Below are 21,440 nucleotides of genomic sequence, written 5' to 3' on the forward strand. Positions count from 1 at the left end.
AGGTAAGCACAACAATTGGTTAACAAGCAGCTCAGGGAAGTTGGCGTGTCCCCTTGAAGGATTGCCCCAAGGACCAGTGTCCTAGGGCAGACCGTTTTACCGGAAGAGCAAAATGGGTTGTCAACCCCAATGTAACTCTACGGGGACCTGGGAGGGTGCAAGATACAAGCTATCTGCAGCCCTCAGAGTCACAAAATCAAGCAAGCAGGCTCTGAGCAAGTTATATACCTGGAGAGGGACAGTATAATCAAATGAAGAAGCAAATGCAGCAGGATGGTTCCAGCGGTGAGACGACAGCAGACCCCGTCACAGGCTTCTCGATCTTGTCAACGGGAGAAGGGGACTTTGGTGGATCTGGTGACAGCTCTTGTGCAGAAGGACGTCCAGCGAAGGATCTTTGTGGTTCAGGCTTGTTGGTGCCTTTCTCAGGCTTGGAGGAGTGATGGTTGTTGCACGGTCACCTCGTCTTGGTTTCTCTGTCCTCTCCTCTATTGAGGGGAATTTCAGGGGCCAGTTCCAGTGGATGCTGGTCTAGCAGGATGGCCTCGAAGTTGCAGGTGAAACCGCGTTTCTGGAGATGATGCACAAAGGAGCAGCACAAGATCCCGGGAATTGTGAGTTTGCAGGCCATGGAGGTTGCAGCTCTTCCAGGGATGGTGCAAATTGTAGTTAGTCTTGGGACTGGTTAGACCCACCAGTCAATGGGAGGTAGTAGTCTTATTTGGATCTTCCCTGTCACATAGAAGGAGGAGGTCAGGACAGCAGTGGTTGCTGAACAGGCTCTGCCGGTCGATGGAAGTTGCTGCCAGCATCTTGCTTCGTCCTTCTTCGGAATCTTCTGTTCCATTGGTCGACTCTGAGTTTCAGCCCCAGGACCTCAGAATGCATTCAGGAACACCGGCTGAGTCCACCAATCAAATCATGTTGCCAAGACAGAGAAACGTGTGACCAGGTCTTCTGTCGCCTCACTGCCGAACTGGTCCTGCTGCATTTGCTTCTTCACTTGAAGGTACTCTCTCTCTCCTTTTATAACCTACCTGGAGCCTGCTTGCTTTATTTTGTGACTCAGAGCTGCATATAGCTTGTATTTTGCACCCTCCCAGGTCTCTATAGAGTTACAATGGGGTGGTCAACCCATTGTGCTCTTGCGGTAAAACCGCCTGCCCTAGGACACTGGTTCTTGGGGCAATCCTTCAGGGGGTCATCCTGACCTCCCTGAGCTACTTTTTAACCGACGTTTGTGCTTACCTGCAACTGTAGTGAATCCTGCTGGATGCTACCTCTCTGAACACTGTACTTTGCCTTCCTGCCCTTTTTCTGCCTAACCTCTGGTAACTGGTGGCCCAGTGACCCATCTGGACTTGAGTGACTCATAACAGATAGGGATGGACTCTTAAGATAGGCTGCAGTCAAAGTTATGTAAAGTTATAAAGAGTTTGAAAAGTTTGCATATATGTTTGAAGATGGTTGAGTATGTGATTTGTTGTCATAAAAGCTAATCTAATGTAACTACACCTGTGGTTTACTATCCTAAGAGTATTGTGAGTGTTCTAATACTACTGTACATGTTTCCTAGTATTTACCCAAGGTTTAAATTACAACAGTGTGCCTTAGTGTATATAATAAATCTCTATTTTGTTTTGGATATAACTCTACAGTGTATAGTGTTTTCGTGAACCAAGGTGTGCTCTGAGTTATGTGTACCTATTTCAACCCTCCTCCCTCCTTAGACTGTTCATCCATTGCTGCCATACCTTTGGGTAGGTCAGTCCAAGCATAAGAAGTGTCACCCTGTTCACCCAAGGTGGGTTTTCTCAAGTTCTGTCACAGACAGCAACTTCTGTAAAAAAAAATATAATAAAATAAAAAACCCTAACAGCTACCATGCAGGTCTCCCCTTGAATTCAAAGAAAACAAGGTGTTTGTTAACTCCCGCTCTTTAGGGGGTGTCACCCGCCTTCTACTAATCTCCCTATTGCAGGAGCTCGTTGCCTTTCATAGACTGAAACCGGACCAGCCCTCCCAGCAAACCGTAATCACGCTCCAATAATGGTCACTGCACTGTCTAAAACATTTGACTCCTCCCTCCTTGGAGACTCAATAGGTTGAAGGACATGCAACACACTTTATATGACTTCAGCAGTGGAAGCAGCGCAGCTGTCAGGAATTTCACTGCCAGAAGTTGATGTAAAATTAACGCAGTCTTGAAACAAAGAACTCCGAAGTGGGTGGAGTTCAGTAAGAACCGTAGTAGGAAGGAATAGGGGAAAAGGGAAGGAATCCTACTGATGGATCTTCAAATGAATCCTAGAGCATAGTACTCGCGAACCAGGCTGCAAGCAAGAGGTGGGTGTGTGCTGAACTTGATGAGCTATGGCGCTTGCTCACACTGCTTGCCATTGTTATCTATGGGAGTTTAGCTACACGTGTTGCCATTTTGAGCTGCACAAGCAGTGTTTCTCCAGCCGCAGTTTACTATCTGCAATACTTGGGACTGGCACGATTACTTACCGATTATCTTCATTTCTCAGAGTCCAGGTGTTCTTCATCACAGTCCTAATGATATGAGGTTCTGCCTTGTGAGACAGACCTTCCATAATGCCCTTCCCAATGAAACATGAAGGACTGATCTCTATAGTCCTTTCTCTATGTCTGATAGCATTTATTTGAGAGGCAACTCCCTCGCCACTAGGCCTGTTATGATGTCATGCTGACCTAACCCTAGGGTTTGACAGAACTGAGGACTGTGACGAGGAAGACCAGGACTCATTGTAATTAAGATTATCGGTAAGAAATAAGGCCATTACCTCCTCGTCCTTCTTCTTCATCAAAGTCCTATTCATATAAGAATTTACCAAGCCCCCATAACCAAAAAAGAGGATCACACCAAATGATGCTGCACACCCCTTTATTCAATATCAACAAAAATCCCAAATTGCAGTTTGTAGTGTTTGATGAATGTGGAAGGTACTGCCCAGGTACCAGCACGGCAAACGTCCTGAATGGAGGTCCCTCCACGAGGCAGCACCCAAAACTGAGATTTTTCAAACTGGATTGTGTTGTAAAACCTGGAATTGATATCCAGTGATAATATTGCAGGAAATAATAAAGAATTAATTTACAAAGAAGCTAAAATATTGCAAAAAATAACAGTGCTTGAAAAATACCTAAAAGCAGAAAACATATCGAAATAAAGAAAAGCAAATGTAATGATGGGGTGGATTTTAGGTGGACCTATATTGGAATTGTGCACATTGACAATATGTTGGAATTGTATTCCAGTAAACTGGGAGTTCATAGGGATGGAGTATATCATTTTTTCCAAGCTAGGAGTTTTCTAGGTTGAATAAACTGGGAGACTCCTGGGATTGTTATGTTGAGACGAGTGTTGTTTTATGGTTATTTCATTACATGACATCATGCCAGATCATGATGCGATGTAATGTCATCTCATGGTGGCATATCATGATGTTTTATCGTAAGATTTTCCAACTCATCTACTGCTCAAATCCACTGCTGCTTGCAAAAGGCCTATGTCTTGGTGTCAGATTTGCAGTAAAGCCATTGGTATTGTGACAGGTTTTAGTGAAAACTAGCGTCTTGATGTTTCCAAGTGTGTAGGCTGCCCATTTGACCCTTTATCTTGTCCCTCTCGCCATTTTTTGTGGAACAAGTTAATGTGCGTTTGCGGGCCCAATCTCTTGATTCTGGACCTGAAGACTGACCTGGGACTCTGCACTGACACCTGTTAACAAACCAGGCAACTGTTGCTCTCCAATGGAGGGGCTAAAAAGGGGTGGTTTATAGGCAGCGGATCCCGGCAAGCTCTGAGAGGGGCCCGGTCGCCACCAAAACACAGGAATCCTTAAGATGTTGGCTGGCAGCAGGCTCAGGGGTGTATCCTGAGCAGGGAGCTTGTCTACCTGTAGCCACCATAACATGGAAGTGCCTTTCGGCCCATTCCCTTATCTCCTCCATAAGCAAGCCATTTGGGTCCTTTCAGGTCTCAGGGGACCTTTAGTGCAGCTCTTGGGGCACAGTGATGTTTACATTTCTGGAGAGTAGCCGGAGGATTGTCTCCCCACTCCTCACTACTCAGTTCTGTGAGATAGCCTCTCGTCTTAAGCACTGCACAGAACACACACATCACCTACTTCCCATCCTGGATCAAACATAACGTATGCACTGTGGGTTAACTCTATCAATTGAACTCTTTTGCCTTTGGATAGCAACAATATTCACCTCTTTTTGTATTGTGCATCTCCCATTTAACTTTATCAGTTGATTTAGCATGGCACAGGGGAAGGGCAATGTTGCCTTTCTGTTCTAGTCGTCAGAGAGAGCACACACAGCACTGCACAGTTAGTGGTGAGTGTGGGGTATTTGCACTTTTCCTTGTGCCACAGGATGCCATACAATAGGGCACATAGCCTCGGTCCTGCGAAGACCTTTTCAGTAAAGTAAGAAAGAATGTATTTACAAACATACATTCACATTAGGCAAGTTACACTAAAGGAGCTCTTGCACTCTTACTGGCGGCATTCCACAGCCTTAGCCCCAGTTTGCATAGTAGCCAATGTTTTGACAAAATGGTTGATCCTGTGCACTCCGAAGCAATGGTTCTAATTTTTCAGGGAAGTTGCAAGCTTCCTCTTTCTGTTTCACATCTTTTCTCTGCTTGTTTACCAATCACTTTGGGCCTAAACCAGTTTTACAATCAAACTGCCAATCATTCTACCAGTTGTTTACACAACACACAGAGACAGCCCCTTCCTCAAGTGCCGACATACTGCCCTCCAGCAGATCCACATGCACCCACACTATCAGAACCATACCTCTACTGGCTACATCACCCCTACCGATATCTGTCAGAAATGTACCTGCTTTCCCATGCTCAATCCTTACGCCCACTCCTCTTCTCTCCTCAGACTAAGGTCTGCTCATTCCCTGCAGGGACACAATACACCTACTTCCTGGATACCAAAGCTTCATAACATAACATAATCAAGCAATAATCTCCCGATGTGTGGGGGCATTACTGGGTCAGGTTATACCCTGGGGCCTAAATTACAGGTCAGAGCAAAGCAAGGTTGCGTGGTGCGGTTGCTGTTTCTCAACTTAAAAAAACTACAAAACAAGATGGTCGCCATTGTCATGGGAGAAGGGAACGACACACAGTCCCTACTCCCTTTCCATGGCACGGACATTGCTGTGGCAAGGGTGTGCCTGAATGCTGAGTGTCCTTGTTGACAGCGAGGGATGAGACGGATGCAGGTAAGCGGGGTAGGGGTTGATGTGGGGGGAATGGGCAAGGAAAATTGAATTTTGGGGTGGAAGGGCATGCAGGCTCCCTTACCTGTTGCTTGGCAGGGAAAATGGTAGCCCCCCACTACTGAGTGGGACTCAGAACGCAGGCAATACCATGAGGTAAAGCCCACATTCTGAGCAGAGGGGAGTAGAGAGGTGAGGAATGGGGGCACATGTGGGGTAGGGGACATGGGGAATTCCACATAACAAAACGAAAATCTGGTCGAATTCAGGACAACTAAAAGTGCACAATTAAACTGCAGACTTTCAAAAGAGCCTTTCAAAAGACCTAGAACCAGACAATAGATAGCATTGCATTATAGCATGTCAAACTATGAACTCAGATGACTTATTGTCATTTGACATTGCCTTTTGTAAGATGACATGACTTATAATGGCATGGTATACTGTTGCATGAAATATAGCATGACATGGCATAACATGACATGCCATGACATATGATGTAACATGTCATCACGCCATAACATACCTTTTCATGAGCTATGACATGACCTGTCATGCCCCATTATGACATAAAATACAGTGACATATGACACGTGTGAGATACTATGTGGATGAATGTAATACTTTCTATTAAATGATAGCAAGCCAGAGCGATTCTTTACACTAAAATAGCAAATCATTAATGTTCAACAGACCAAAGTAAAAACGAAATTCACCAGTCACCTTTCTCTAATAAAAACATGCTATGAAATATTGCAATTAAAAGTGTATGTTTTTTGAGGGGCACATTTTGCAGGGCCAATAACAACTCCCATAAAGCTGCCACAGCTGCCACCATTCTTTTGGCAGTGTGCAGTGTTCAAAACTACCACACAGCTTGAATCAGTGGTGGGAGAAGCAGTGCAGTAACTTTGATGAAAATGTTGGCTGAGACATGACATCTAAATGAAAGGGGGCCATGCCAAATGAGTGGGACAAAATGGTGTGCCACAAAGGTTGGGTGGGGTGGGGGCGGGAACACCCTTGACCTCCCTTAAAATGACACCCATGGGGAGAAGAACCTTTTTGGTCAACAGGCTGAGCCTTTTGGCCATGGGATTGATCAGGTGGGGAGGATTTTTCTGATATTGAGAAGGTAAACTCTTGCAGCTGTGTCAGTAGCCATCATTAATTGTTGGAGTGTGGGGCCGCTGTGGAAGAACCTTGGGTAGAGGAGGGTAAAGGAGTGAGAGTGTCTGGAGGGAAGGAGGTAGGTCATGGCAGAGGGGGTTCTGCATCGGAGGCGGGTATGATTGTGATCTAATGGGTGTCTGTGAGGGAGCATCCACCTTTCTGAGAGATTTCAGTGGCAAAGGAGGGGAAGGAGAAGAGGAACTGAGTGTCATCAGTAACGGGGCAATAGTTAATGCCATAGAAGGCAATAAGTCTGTCCAGTAAGGTGTGGTAGAGTGTGAATAAGAGTGGACCAAGGACAGATCCTTGGAGGACACCCACTGGAAGGGCCAGGGTCTGAGAGTGAGTAGGTGTTTGAGTTCCATGATATGGAGAAGGAGTGGTCAGAGAGATAAGAGGCCACCCAGTTAAACACCAAGGAAGCAGAGCTTTTGGCAGAGGGAGGGGTGAACCACAGTGTCCAAGGCTGGGAGAGTTCAAGTAGGATTCGAATGGAAGGGAGGTGAGAGTGATGAGCAGTGATTAGACAGTTAGAGATGTGGGTAGGTTCTTTTATTTGGTGGATTCTGTGCTCCAGAATCCTGATAGGAAGGGGCCACATAAGGAGTGGTTCTCAAGGTAGATAACAATGTAATTAAAGACCACTCGTTTGAGGACTTTTGAGTGGTGGGGCAAGAAAGGGATGGGTCTGTAGGAGGAATTGCTAGAGTCTGCAGTGGGCTTCTTTATTATGTGGATGATGAGAACTATTTTGTGGCAGGTAGGGAAATTCCTGTGGATAGGTTGAGGTTGAAGAGATGGGCGAGGTGAGACGACATGACGGGTGCAAATACTTTAATTGTGACGAAGAGGGCAGATGGGTTGATAGGAGCCCAGGATGGGCTACCAGAGCAGGGGATAGGTAAGAGCTGAGTGGGGGAGTGAGGGAGAAACGGGATGGTGATAAGGTCGAACAGACAGAGGGAGTAGGTGGGAAAGACAGTAGAGCTGATAAGATGTTGTGTATCTTTGTGTGATTTGAAAGGAATTTAGACTGCAAAGCCATTAGAGGAGAGGGAGGACAGGAAGTGTTTTTTTGAGGGGTAGAGCAGAGCCTGTAGGATCATGGACATTTTGTGGCGGTATGAGTGGAGAGATCATATAAGGTAAGTATTGTAAGATGATCTGGTAGACTCAAGGGCAGTAGTGAGAGCAGGGAGAGAATCGCTATAAGCAGTGAGGGCAATGGGGAGTCATTCGTACGTCATTGGTGTAACTGCAGTGGGGTGATCCTTGTTTGTGGGAGGACAGAGGAGAGGTTGATGAGCGAGCATAATAGAGATAGTCAAAGGAGGTGGCAAGTGTGTCATTGAATTTGGCAAAAGCTAGTTCAAAGGAGTGGCCAAGCAAGTAGAGAGGGCTTGGAGGGCGGACTTGATTTGGTCCAAGTGTGATGCCACGGAGTCAGGCTTCATCTTCCTCTAGGGGATAGATGAAGGGGGCTGAGTGCAACTGGAGAGGGCACTGCGATGGAGAAGTGAACGAGTGGGCGCCCAGTGGAAAAAGGGTCCCTAGAGAGGGCAGATCAGTGGAGGGTGAATAGGAAGATGAGATAGGGGGTGCACACATTTGCATGTGTGTGTCAGGAGGTAATGTTGGGTGACCAGAGAGAGAGAGTGGTCAGAGAGAGTTAATCTTTTCCCATTCTTCCCTTTTAAATATGGCGTCTGCAGGACCTTGACATCTTCAGCAAAGATGGCGGCTGGGACCTTGTGAGTGCTATTGCTACATACTGGTGCAGCAGAGTGCAGTGGAATGAAGAGGAGCAGTGTTACCATATGAAAGGTAATGCAGGCGAGATTTCAGGGCTCCAGGTAAGGGATGTGCCCTTTCATTGTACTCGAAGAATTCAGCCTGTTTTCTGGCATCGCGCCATTCCCTCTCCCTATTGGTACTCACTTTGCTGTAGGGTTTTGACACAACTGATGCCTAAATTGGTCTGATAACTGATTCATACTGAATGATATCAGGATTGGGTGCCAAGTCTATATAAACTCTGGGTATTTCGAGAGGGGTGTGGCTGCCAGCTCTTGCATGTCCCGGTAGATAGGATGTGCACACACCACGCTATGCACCATATATCTTGCTTTAGTCTCAAGGCAGGAAGCACGCAACAAAATGATCAAATCAAAGGTGTGCTGCTGTTGGTGTAGTCATGTTTTGGGCCACAGTCGAGGTGCTCGATGGCACATGATGGCCAACCCAGGGAAACAATGAGCATGTAAGTAGTCACTAGAACCACTGCTGCAAGTGGTGGGGTGATGGTGGTGGGGTGCTAGCATGGGGTGATCAGCAGAGTACCTAGTGGCAAAAGACAGTACACAACGCCAATGATGGCCAAAGCAATCTTGCAAGCTCCCAGGAGTGCAAGGCTATCTAAATCACCCACACAAAGATAGTCCTGATCACGATTACCCAGAAGGGAGCTCATGGCAGTGTGTGTATGGATTGGGAGTTGGGTACGTGGGTTGGTTGTGAGATAAAAACAATTTCTTTTTCATTTATTGAACATGTATATGGCGCATATACACCAGTGTTTCCAGGCACCACAAGACAAGAAGGGGGAGGGGGAACATCGGATATCATATGAAAAACAGCAGCAAGAAAAATATACGGTTATATCGGCCTTTGACAACCCTGCTGTGCAAATGCTTCATAAGTGCCCGGGGAGGGACAGGGGCAGGGGAGGCAAAGTTCAGTGAGCAGGTGGACTGGGTAGGAATAGTCCGGGAAAGGGAGCCCAAGGGCAAGTGCAAGTGATTTGATGAAGTATGCTGGGAAGGACTGGTAATGGTTGGTCTGGTCCCTGTATGACTCAGAAAGGGACCAGGCCCCAGTTGCAGTGGCAGGTGGAGAGTTTAGCAAGGGAGGGGTTGGTGGAAGGCAGAGGTAAAGGAATGTCTTGAGAAGATTCCAGAACTTTAGGATATCCAGCTCATCTGATTGGGAGAGGGAGGCTGTTCCAGAGGGAGGCGCCAAACGAGGAGAGGAATCTACCTCCAACTCTCTGCTTGTAGAAACATCTGACCTGCAGAGAGGTGGAGCCAGAGGGCTGAAGGATTCTGTCTGAGCAATATTTAGGGATGGAAAGCTGGATGTAGAGAAATCCCAGGACACAGACAGCCTTGTGGATGATGCAGAGTATTGAATTTGATCCTTGCAGTCACCGGGAGCCAATGGAGAGATATTAGGGCTGGAGAGATGCAGCCCCTGGGCCTGATGCCAAGGATAAGTCTTGCAGCCCTATTCTGGATTAGTTGGAGGGAGCGAAGGGAGGAAAGAGGCAGGTTGAGGAAGAGGCTGTTGCAGTAATCAAGTTTAGAGAGAACCGGGGCTATGCGGGCATTGTGCTTCTGGGGGAAGCTGAGGAAAGGTAAAATACCCCTAAGGAGATGGAACTGATAGTTGGACTTCTTGGAAAGGACTGTGATTTGTGGAGGGAAGGAGAGAGAGGAGTCAAAGAAGATCCCAATGTTTTGTACCTCAAAAATGTATGAGGGGAGGGGATCCAAGGAGTCTGGCCAGAGAGTGAGGGGGAGCTGTGAGCAGGCGTCCCAATGAGAAGGATGTCAGTCTTGCTGGTATTGAGGCAGAGATCATTGGCAGAGCACCATGCCTGATTAGCAGTCAGGTGCTCAGGTATAGGGCAGGAAGAGGAGGAGGAGGAGGAGTTAGGGGAAGGCAGCCGGAAAGAGAGTTGTTTGTCATCTGCGTAACACTGGAAGTGAGGAAAGTAGGTGGAGATCAGGTGTGGGCCAATGGAGCCAGGTAGATCTTGAAGAACCATGGCGATAGGATAGAGCCCTGGGGGATGCCACAAGTAGAGAGTGAGGTGGAGGACAGAAACTGACCCATTTGAACTGGGGAGGGTCTGTTAGAGAGGAAAGAGATCAGCCATGCCAGTGCCCTGTCCATGATGCCTAGGGTATCACAGAGATGGTTTATGAGGATGGAGTGGTTGACAGTGTCAAAGGCAGAGGACAGATTGTGGAGGATCAGCACAGATGGAGAGTTTGAGTCCAGATTAGAGAGTAGGTATTCAGGAGAGTGGTTTCCGTGCCTGGTGGTCATAGAGGCAGCCAGTCCTTTTGCTGTGGAGAGACAGTTGGGGGATGACCGGCTTCTCCATGAGTTTGCCCAAGAAAGGGGTGATAGAGGTAGGTCGATAGTTAGACGGACAAGAGGGGTCAGCAGATGGCTTTTTTAGGAGATGGTGCACAGGGGAGTGCTTGAGAGGTTGAGGGAAAGAGCATGTGATAAGAGTGGTTTCAGAGGTCAATCAAGGCATGGGCGAGAATGTCGATGGTGTCCTTGATGGTTCTGGAGAAGCAGGGAAGCACCTGATTAGAGGAGACTCATAGGGTGAACAACTCTAGAGATCTCATCTGGTGCAATGGCAGAGAGAGGATAGTATGAGGGGGAGAGGGGAGTCCGAAGAGGTGGAAGGAAGAGGGGTGTGGGAAGAGGGAGCAGGTGACAGAGAGGACAGGGTGTCAAGAGTTCTGGAGGAAAAGTGGGAAGCCAATGGCGAGCATAAGGCCTGGCAGGGGAGAGGAAACTGTGGTAGGATTGGCGAGTTCCTTGCAGATTTTAAAGAGTTCAGCCATTGATGGAGGTGTCTGTATTTGTCACAGTGTAGTGTGGCTTGGATTTGAGCAAGGGACCAGTATGGAGGAAAGAAGGCACTCAGTCAGTGCACCCTTCGCTCCAGAAGCTTCACCAGTGCACTTTTCACCCAACTATAGCATGTCCCCATTGCATCCACACCCAACAATAGTCCAACATTGCATAGCCACATAAGGTCTCCACCAGTGCACTTTCACCATAATCATCCAATATCCAAAACTGTACCTCGACCTTAACTATACAATGGGCCTCACTACAAGTGTGACGGTCTGGCCTTTTTCCAGACCGGCACACTTCAAGTTTGCCGGTGGGGACCACAGATCTCCCGGCACACTTAACCTGCCCGTAGATTCAGAAATGCCTAAATTATGGGTAATACCAGTGCCGGTGATTCAGGCAATCCCCCTCCCATGGAGTCCTATGAGACTCCTGGGAATGGGAACTTATCGGCTCTCCGCCGCCCGTAATATCCTGTTAATGCCTGGATATCAGGTGGCAGAGATGGTAAGGGTAGTTTCTAGTCACCGGCGGGATACTGGAAAACATTTGATGAGGGCCAATGTCCACCAGTGCATATACATACAATTTTCCTCAGTGCACATTGATGAAACCCAGGCCCCAGGGTAGCGCTATCTCTTGACTCTTTTCTCCCAAAACTCATTTGCTCTGTTCAAGAGAACACTTTTAAGCTGAAATGTCTTTTCCTTAATTAGACATCATACCCTGGGCTTTGAACGCTTGCATCCAGAAGAAGCAGGTTCCCGCTGTACTTCCTGTCCTGCAGGGTTGACCCGAGTAATTATTTTGCTTCTTCTTCTTCTCTGCCAGGTGTGATGCCCCCTGATGAGTACCATTATGAAGTTGATAACTCTGTCTACACCAACGCCATTGCGCAGATCAGGTAAAGGCGTGGAGATTTACCAACCACCTATGCATAAACCTGCCCCCTGTGCGTATGTCCTTGAAAAAATGAAAAAGAAATAAACGGTGCTGGTAGCACGGCTACCCACCGGATGCCGCGACTTATTAGAAATTCATGCTACATATATGAAATGGACGTGGCCATCTGGCGCGCCTCTTCTGAGGTGTGCGATGACAACCTACATACCCTTCCTTAGTGGTTGCATTGTTATAATCATTATAATACACATATTCAATGTTTTATTTATGCTGTTTTATAGAGTCTGGCCCACGCTTCGAAGTGTTTCATAGCATTGTGCAAGCAAGGCTTAGGGTGGTGTGACCTGTTATATAGGAATAGGAGACAGTCATGACAGTCATCACTATGTATAAGGAGCAAGAGAAACAAACATCCATTTCCTACAATTGAAAACATTGGATATACAGCTATCAGCTCTACAATGGAACGCCCTACCACCACCCTTGCGAGGAGAAGTCTCCCACCTAGCATTCTGCAAAGCTGTAAACACTCTCCTCTTCACTTAAGACCCATCCAAAGACTGACCAATAACTGCTACCTTCCACATGCTTAGGATTGTCATAATGTATGTATCTGGATGATTGTACTCACATGCCCCGACACCTATTCCACTAGTATGTCTGCATTTCTTCTGTAACTAAGCCTGCCACAAGTAACAGCGCCTCAATGCCTTTGGGCTGTATGTGCGCTATACAAATTAAAAAAAAATAATAATAATAATACAGTGAAGTGATTAGTGCAAATACTGACATGGCTGGGTTCCTCTCAGGGTGCAATCATGTGATGAAATATTGAGAGATTAGTGTATGGGCGGAGTTCATGGGGGTTGGGGGGTTGTGGGTGAGAGGGGAGACATGCAGTAGCCACAGTCAGTGACTTCAATAGCGTCACTAGACAGAATGAAGAGAGATGGTGTCAGGGCCGGCACAACCACTGCAGGTGAGGTAAGCACTCGCCTAGGGGTGCCGCGAAGAGCGGAGCCTTGCAGGTGTCCGAGGAGTTTTGTAAACAAAGCCATTTCCTTACTGCGCCAGCTCAGTGCCCACGGGGAAGGTGAAACTGAAGAGGGGTCAAAGTGTTGGCACTGCAAGAAAGAAGAAAGAAGAGAGAAAGAGAGAGAGAGAGAGAGAGAGAGTATGATTGAATGTAGTGAAAAATTGGGTTGAATAATGGTGACTTGCGCACTGCCTTATTAAGGCTTCACAAATAAGCTCAAAATTGAATTACATTAAAATATTCCAAATAGATGATCACAAAATTTCAATTTATTCCAGCAATGGTCAGCCGACACGTGTTTCGACCGTTATCAGGTAATAATATCGCCATATATATGGTCGCCGGGAAAATGTCGTGGCAATATTATTTAGGGTGACCATATATATGGGGACAGGGGCAAAAAAAAAAAATGTAAAAAAAAATAAATACGTTTGGGGGTTATGAGGGTGTCCCCCGCATGTTCCATGCAATAATGTCGCCACAAAAAAACGGCTATTTTTCGGCAATATTTTTGCATGGCGAGATTTTTGTGGCGACATTATTACATGGAACCTTTCGACCTGGGTCGTTTTCAAGGCCCTTCTCCTATAGGTTTGGTAGATAGACCGTAATTAAATAAACTGCCGTCAATCAATTGGTGATCAACAAATAGAATTCGGTAGAGATGCATCTTAAGTCTGGCACATCTTATGCAAAGTTGCGTCTGCATAATAGTAACGTGGTGTTATGAAGAAAACGTGTTCCGATCAATCGGTTGCATGAATCTCTGCCACAAATGGCAGTGGGACAGTCCTGGGGCTGAATCCCTCCTGAAAATGAATGAATGTATGTGCTTGCAAGTATGTGCCCGGTGCATGTGCTTGCAAGGCAGCGTGGGAGAGGATATCTTGGAAGCAATGCAGCAATCATGGGATAGTGAGAGTGACACGATACAGAACGCAGACCGAGAGCATCATTCAACCAAGGGGGGGGGGGGCAAACTGCAGCCTGAAAGTGTGTTTTACATAGGAAATACTGGAATATATGGACATAAGCCTCACAATGTCCTTGCATAGGCACAGTCAGCGCAATAGGGTCAGTGCCGGTCCATATCCTTGTACAGCCCTCATGATATTCCTTGGGCACGAGCAGCATGGCGGGTGCAGGGTTGGCAAATATAGCTGTGGCAGGCGTTGTGATATTCTTTGAGCACTATCAATATGATAGAGGGTCTAGAGCTGGTATACATTGTTGTGAGAGGAGACCTAATGTTCTTTGGGCACACTAAACTAGCACACAAGTGCGGCAGATATGTTTAAGATGGACTTCATGATATTTGTTGGAACAAGGAGAATGACAATGTGTCAGTGCCAAAGCTGCCGTACATTGTGACAGAGCCTTGTGGCTGTCTTTGGCCCCAGGCAGCATGATAATGTGTTACAAAATGTTCCTGTGTTAAGTTGGCAACGTGGCATCTACTGGAGTATTTCATGTGCCCCCCTAAAGAACCGATTACAAATTCGATTACTTTTTACAAACCTTTTCTGAACTGTGTGTGGTAAAAAGCACCATTTCAACCCATTATTTTAACATATTTCTTTGGAGAACCTCCCCACCTAACACCCATTGGCTGGTTTGTGCTAGCTTGCTGCACTCACTTGTGCTAATTTGTGAACAATCCTATCCTTCAATCTACAATGCTTTAAGAATTCCCCAGAACCATTTACTGTACCTGTTCTGTGTGTGAGGGGAACCTTGCAGCACTGCGCCCCCTTGTGGGCCTGTTCCATTGGAGTCTTGGAATATTAGGTGGCAACTGTCAATGCTGTCTCTGTTCTCAAAGACCTGCCTGCTGCACCAACTGTGTGAGAAGAGAACCTGCACTGCTCTGGCCATGCCTTATCATGTAAAGGCAGCTTGAAAGGGGTCCTTCACACCACACGAGAGGCACTGCATGCATCCGAGGATGTGGGGCTCATTTGGGGCAGGAATTGCAGTGGTCAGATTATGGGGGCGCAAAATGTTCTTTTGCCTAGGGAGGCACAAATCCTCACACCGGCCCTGGGTCTAAGGCCATTGTCCGGGAGGTGGTGGTAGACTTGCAATACAGAGGTTAGGGTGAGACGGGCATGAGGTGCCGAGGGGCCTGACCGGCGGCACTGTAGTGTGAGTCTGAGGTGTGTGGCAGTGAGTAGTGCAAGCATGCCAGTGGATGGACATAGGGATTGAAAAGAGCAAGAGAAAGTGCGGAACCTTTCCTTTGCATGATATTTGATTGGTCCTAGACATTAGCGAAGTCATGGGCCTGGTCACGTTTGACCTCTCTGTGGCCCCCAACGCTGTCGACCACCCTATCCTCCTGCAACACTTTCACACATCTCTTGGTGTTCCAAATTGGCTCCCTGCTTCCCTTTTCTTCTTCCTTTCATGTTTTCACCTGTGGTTTTGCCACTTGGCACCGCTGATGTCTATGACCAGCCTACTGCGAGGCAGGTTAGGGGGCAATCTCGGTAACCTTTGCAGGAAGGGAAACAGCCCGAAAATGATGAAGAGGAACAGGAAGCTGGGAAGTGGCTGCAGACCCATTAATCTTAGTAGGAGCAGGAAAGAGTAAAATAGGGTGATAGTTAACATTGACCAAGGGGACAAGCAAGGGGTTTTCCAGTAAAGGAGTGAAAACAGCGGTCTTTAAGAAGGAAGGGGTGATTTCCAGATCAAGTGAGGAGTGAAGGACCAGAAGCAGAAGAGACTATATAATGTCCGGGCAGTATTTCAGAAATTTAAAGGGACTGCAATTCAGGAAGCCCAGATCTAAGTTTCGAAAGATGGGTGAGAAAATCACACACAAAGGTAGGAAGGAAGACTTCAAAAACAGGGGAGTTAGGTGAGGCAGATGAGGTGGGAGGGACAAGAAGGGAAGGCAGGGGGTAGTGCTTGGAAGGCAGAGGGAGAGGGATTGCTGAACTGAAATGGGGGGATAACAGAGGCGCTGGAAACAGAAGGAAAGAAGGTTCCTTAAAAATGATGGAAAGCTCTTTTGGGGGGATACATGCAGTCGATACAAGAGGAATAAAAGGAACGTTTTGCACAAATAATGCCTTTTTTTGTGATATAAGGAATAGGGGAGAAGCTAATGATACCCAGCAACACTCGTCATGGTCTTAAAAACAGTGACTTTGGGTGAAAACCATTAAGGGCGAGGGGGGGGTGGTGCCCACAGCCACTTTATTTTTAGAGGAATAGTAAAGTCTAAAGCTAAGCAGAGCCGGAAGTTGTAGTCAGAGGGTCCAAGCTCAGGTTCAGATAGACCAGGGATGGGCAGGGCCAGAAGAACAAAGTGAAGGTGTTCATGGTCTAAGGACTTCTTGGGATGTATCACAAAAGAAAAAGAAGAGGGCCGACTAAGCCTCTGGGTGATCAGGAAGGAAATAGAAAAAGGACTAGCAGCATCGTCAGTCCACAAGTGAAGCTGGGGAAAGAAAACAGGGACAAGATCAAGACTATAAGTGTCAATGTCCGCCTCCCAATATGATTGAGTCAAGTACCAATTAACTCATGTTGAAAGTGGACAGATTGCCAACCAGGAAATCCACAGCAAGAAGTTTCTGGCACTCCACCCACAGGTTTAAATCGCCTAGAACTACAAGGTGGTTGGAAGCAAGGGCGAGAGACGACCAAGCGTCTCTAATGTCATCAACAAACGAGGAGTCGATGCTAGGAGGGTGGGAGACTAGGACCAGACACATAGAAATGATGTGAATTTCAGCGCTCAAGGAACTGATGGCCTGGAATGCTTCAGTAGGAACTGATGGCCTGGAATGCTTCAGTAGGAACGGATGGCCTGGAATGCTTCAGTAGGAACTGATGGCCTGGAATACTTCAGATGGAACTGATGGCCTGGAATGCTTCAGATGGAACTGATGGCCTGGAATGCTTCAGTAGGAACGGATGGCCTGGAATGCTTCAGTAGGAACGGATGGCCTGGAATGCTTCAGTAGGAACTGATGGCCTGGAATGCTTCAGTAGGAACTGATGGCCTGGAATGCTTCAGTAGGAACGGATGGCCTGGAATGCTTCAGTAGGAACTGATGGCCTGGAATGCTTCAGATGGAGTGCGAGATAATGGGAAGGCCACCGCCAATAGAAATGCGGTCATCTAGTTGAGTAGTGTGGTTATCTGGAGTATGCAGAGCGGTCCAGAAGAATACAGAAGCCAGGTTTCTTCAATGCAAACAGAGAAGTGGGGAGAGTGTCAAGGTTGCTCCCATGCCCTTTAAGAAATTCTCTTTTAATATCAGCCTTAGTGAATAGGACGTTTACTGTTGTAGTGCCAGAGCTGAAAAGGGTCACTCAGGGTCTTCCATCAATTATTAGGCATTATTGGGTATTTTTGTAATTAATGTCACCATTCTCCACGCGAGTGCCTGTCTTATCATAATTTACATAGCTGAAATGTCCCTATTTACCTTTTTTGCCTTAGATTGTGACTTCCTGTTGCATTATTTGTATAATGTTCTACATACCAGAGCTGAACTTTAAGTCCATAATAATAGTGCAAATTGAAAAGTCGCGATTGGTTGATCTATGTTGACAAAAAACTCTTCATGTTATTAATTCATAAACAAAAGCTTTATTCATTTCTCAAATTCATCATTTAAGAGCTTGTCAGCGTGGCTCATTAAAACATAAATAATATAATAACGTACTTAAAGAAGAGTTAAAATACTAAATTTAATTGTAGATCCATTGGCACATTAATTGTTACATATCAGTTACACAAAACAGTGCAAAAAATCACTAAAGTGCTGGTGCAAACATGCAAAACAGATGAAGCAATTATAAAAGTCAAAGACCAAACAACGCAAACAGTTTTGGGCTATGATGTAAATTTGAAAAATCAACAATACGTCTAGCAGTTATAGATGTATCTAATAAATCTAGTCCAATTTCAGATACCAGAACATAATCATTTTAGTTCAAAAGTACATCCTGGCACTATTCGCTATCCAATTTTTGCTTTACGTTGTATCATCCATAGCTATATATACAGGCCATTATTTTGAAAAAGAGTAACTGCCAAGTAGTTGTTAAAAAAGGAATCTTGCCCGGTACTGAGAAGAAGTTACTGCCAACGAGTGAGCACTGGTTTCGATGAATAACCAGATATTTAAAGGCCTCGTCTTCTTCAGGGATGATAGTAAACATATACAGAACCACTATTAAACAACCTGACAAGTTTACCTAATTATTTACAAAATATTTATTACATATCAATAACCAATTAGATGTGTATTTGGACAGGCAATACACCAACTATATGTAACATTATCTAATAGACGCACTAGCAGAAAATGATGGAGTTTAATCTTACCTCACAACCAAGTCGAAGCTTTACATTGAATCGTGTCCATCTGTTCGAAACACCAAAAACTAAATTAACCGCACTGTACATTTCTTAGTTTAGGAACAGCATCTGTAAGATATATATTTAGAACAATCCAGTTTGAAGCCAATGAGCTTTCATTTGTGCAATTTATGGCCAATTATTGTTTGTGTGTTTAAAATATGATGAAACTCACCACAAATAACAATGTATGTCCTTATTAAGCAATTCATTCAGAACTGACGATGGGTCTTTACCATTGTTAAACCGGCCAGGCCATGCGCAGAGAAAAGTCACATGAATCCTAAGGATCAAAACCGCATTCTTGCACAGAAAACGCCAAACAGATGGCGTATTATGTCATAATATGAGACAGCAGTTGTTTCAATGTGAACTCAGCGTGAGACTCGACCACCAGGGGTGGTCAGGCTATCAGATCTTAAAATCCTCCGTAGGATGGATCTGAGAGACTGGAATACACATGACAATAAAGACTGCGTCCTGGTGGGGTGTGGGTCCAGTTCCTTACCCGCCTTCCTAACACTGTGCAAATATATGCCTAGGGGATCCACTTGTTGTAATTTGATTATATGATCATTCACTTTGGTTTCTGCTGGCCTTCCGACGTTGGGTTTTTCTGCTGATTGCTCTGTACTGTATTGTTGACACTTCCCCGCTGCTCTTTTTTTGTTCTTGTACTAAAAATTGTTTGTATTGTTTGTTTCTTTGTCTGTATGCGCCCATAAGCCTTTGGGCACCAGGTGCGCAATAGAAATCAATAAACATAAAGATAAACACAGTTAAGAAAAGACCAAGCGGGGAGATTCTGGAATGTTGGTGAACAAGGCAGCAGCTTAAACCAACTGCTCCTGCTCCCTCCCAGCCTATGGATAATAATAATACTGGAAATTGAGAAAAATGAATCCTGCGCTGATATCAAAGAAGAAGATTGAGATCCCTGACAACCCCAACTCCAAAAAAGCTAAACAAGGGGAGAAGATGGGTGAGAGTTCAGAGAATGGTGACATGTATGCACTGCTTCTCCAGATTGCCCAGGATGTGAAGGAAATGAAGTTTACCCTCAGTGAATTGTCCTCTCAAGTCGGTCACCTGGAGAATAGAGTCACCAAAGTGGAAGCAGAAAATACAACCTTGGCCACGGAGGTTGCAGGGAGTTATAGGGCCTACAAGGAGTTGAGATATGAAGTTTCTGATTTGAAGAGGAGGAACCTGATGTTGGAGGCTGATCAAAGGAACTTGAACTTGCGCTTGCTGGGTGTGAGTGAAGACTCTGCTTTGGACAAAAACCTCGATCACAGAGTCAGAGGAGTACTGGAGGCAACTTTGGGTAACAACATCCTAAAAGAAATGGACATGGATTACTCCTTTAGAGCTGGTAAGCTGGTCCAGGCCGGAAAACCAAGACAGATCATCATGGTGATGTCCAGAGTGAGTGCAAAGGAAAGGATTTTAAAGGCTGCGAGAGAAAAAGGAAAACTTCTGCTAAATGGAGATCAATTGGCGATCTATCCAGATTTCCCTAAGGAAATAGTGGAAATGAGGAAGGCGTTCAAAAGTGCAAAAGCTTTGGCACAAGAAAAGGGGATTAAAACTCTGCTGGTGAAACCAGCGACACTGAAGATATTTTTTGGATCAGGTGTCAAAACCACAGAGGATCCAGCTGAAGCTGAAAAGTGGCTGAGGGCTGGGGGCTTAAACTTGGATAATAGTATTGCAGATTGATGTGATGCATGATGTATGAAGCTGTGAAGATGTAAGGTTACTTTTCTTTATTGATTCATTTTTTCCTGAATTTGTTAGATGGGAATTGGTTTGTTTAGGTATCAGAGCGTTATTAATGTTTCAAATATGCTGTAACGGTTTTTCGCTCGAGCGTAGGCTTGATGTGGGCTCGGATAATGGGTGCTTTACTCTACGGCAGTACGCGCTCTATAGATTCTTTATAGGTGATGGTGCTTGTTTTTGTTTGGACGGAGTGCGGGAGGTGTCGTGCTGTCCGGAAATGTCGGCCGTGCGACACCCTTCGGAGTCTTGCCGGCAGTGGTGTGTTGGATTGGTGGATGCGGGTGACCGGCCACTGTTGACGCACATTTGAGGTAAGGCGTAGTGGCGCGTTCTCCTTTGGGGCCGTAGCACACGTGTTCCGGGCAATGCGCCTTGCTGCATGCTCAGGTGTTTGGGGGGCACAGTGGGTGTAGAGGCTGGGGTGCATGTGTTGTGACTGAGGGGAGGGGAATGCTCTTTGCACGGCTTTATCCCGGACTGCTGTGGTACGTTGATCGCATTGTAATGTGTTTCCATAGCCAGAATTAGATGAAGGAATGCCACGTTTGCGAGTATGCTGCCCAATGCTAATCCCCTGCATATGTAACAGTTGTTCTTGTCCTGGTTGCACACCCCTGACATGCTGAGTGGGGTATATTTGACATGTACTTGTACTGTAATAACGAAGCCAACTGTATGCCATTACCATCACTGCATAAAGAAGGTGAGAGTTGTCACTATTGGGTACCTGGGGTTCCACTGTAGTCTACACCTTTTACTTTGCATGGGTACGTTTCCTTTCGTGCAGTAACAAAATCAGCTGTGAGAATGTAATAGTGCTGTCATCTAATGTGAACACTGACGAGGCCTATGGTTAAGATATGATTGTGCACCTCTGTCTACTTACCAAATCACAGACAGAATTTTTTATGAGGTTTTTTTTTGCAGTAATGCTTACGTTGGAGAGGGTTTGATTGCATTCTCAAAGCGCAATGAGTGATGTGCCAACACGTTATATCTGGAGTGCCCAGTTATACAGTACATTTGGATTAACACGGTGGGGGTTGCAGTTTTGTGCCATGGAAGTCACATGGGGGAATGTAGTGTCCAGGAAATACCGGAGATTCTGATTTTTATGCTTGGCAAGGTGAGTGGTAAGGCCACCGGGATAGTCATGGATTGGTGTGTGAATGCCATGGAAAAGTTTAATGCTGTATCTGGCTTCTAATCTCATTTGGTAGGGTGCAG

General features: G+C 45.9%; 1 protein-coding gene across 3 annotated transcripts in view; it reads left to right on the forward strand.

Moving 5' to 3' along the window:
- Nucleotides 1–21,440, forward strand: part of PGGHG (protein-glucosylgalactosylhydroxylysine glucosidase) — a 394,441-nt gene that overhangs the window by 338,462 nt on the left and 34,539 nt on the right. For all 3 annotated transcript variants that reach the window (XM_069624088.1, XM_069624089.1, XM_069624090.1), the window contains exons 7-8: nt 8,157–8,268; nt 11,938–12,010. In XM_069624088.1, coding sequence (XP_069480189.1) covers nt 8,157–8,268; nt 11,938–12,010 — 185 coding nt within the window. The remainder of the gene's footprint in view (nt 1–8,156; nt 8,269–11,937; nt 12,011–21,440) is intronic.

This window comes from Ambystoma mexicanum, chromosome 11 (assembly GCF_040938575.1).
Source record: "Ambystoma mexicanum isolate Mex_15411 chromosome 11, UKY_AmexF1_1, whole genome shotgun sequence".
Lineage (NCBI taxonomy): Eukaryota > Metazoa > Chordata > Amphibia > Caudata > Ambystomatidae > Ambystoma > Ambystoma mexicanum.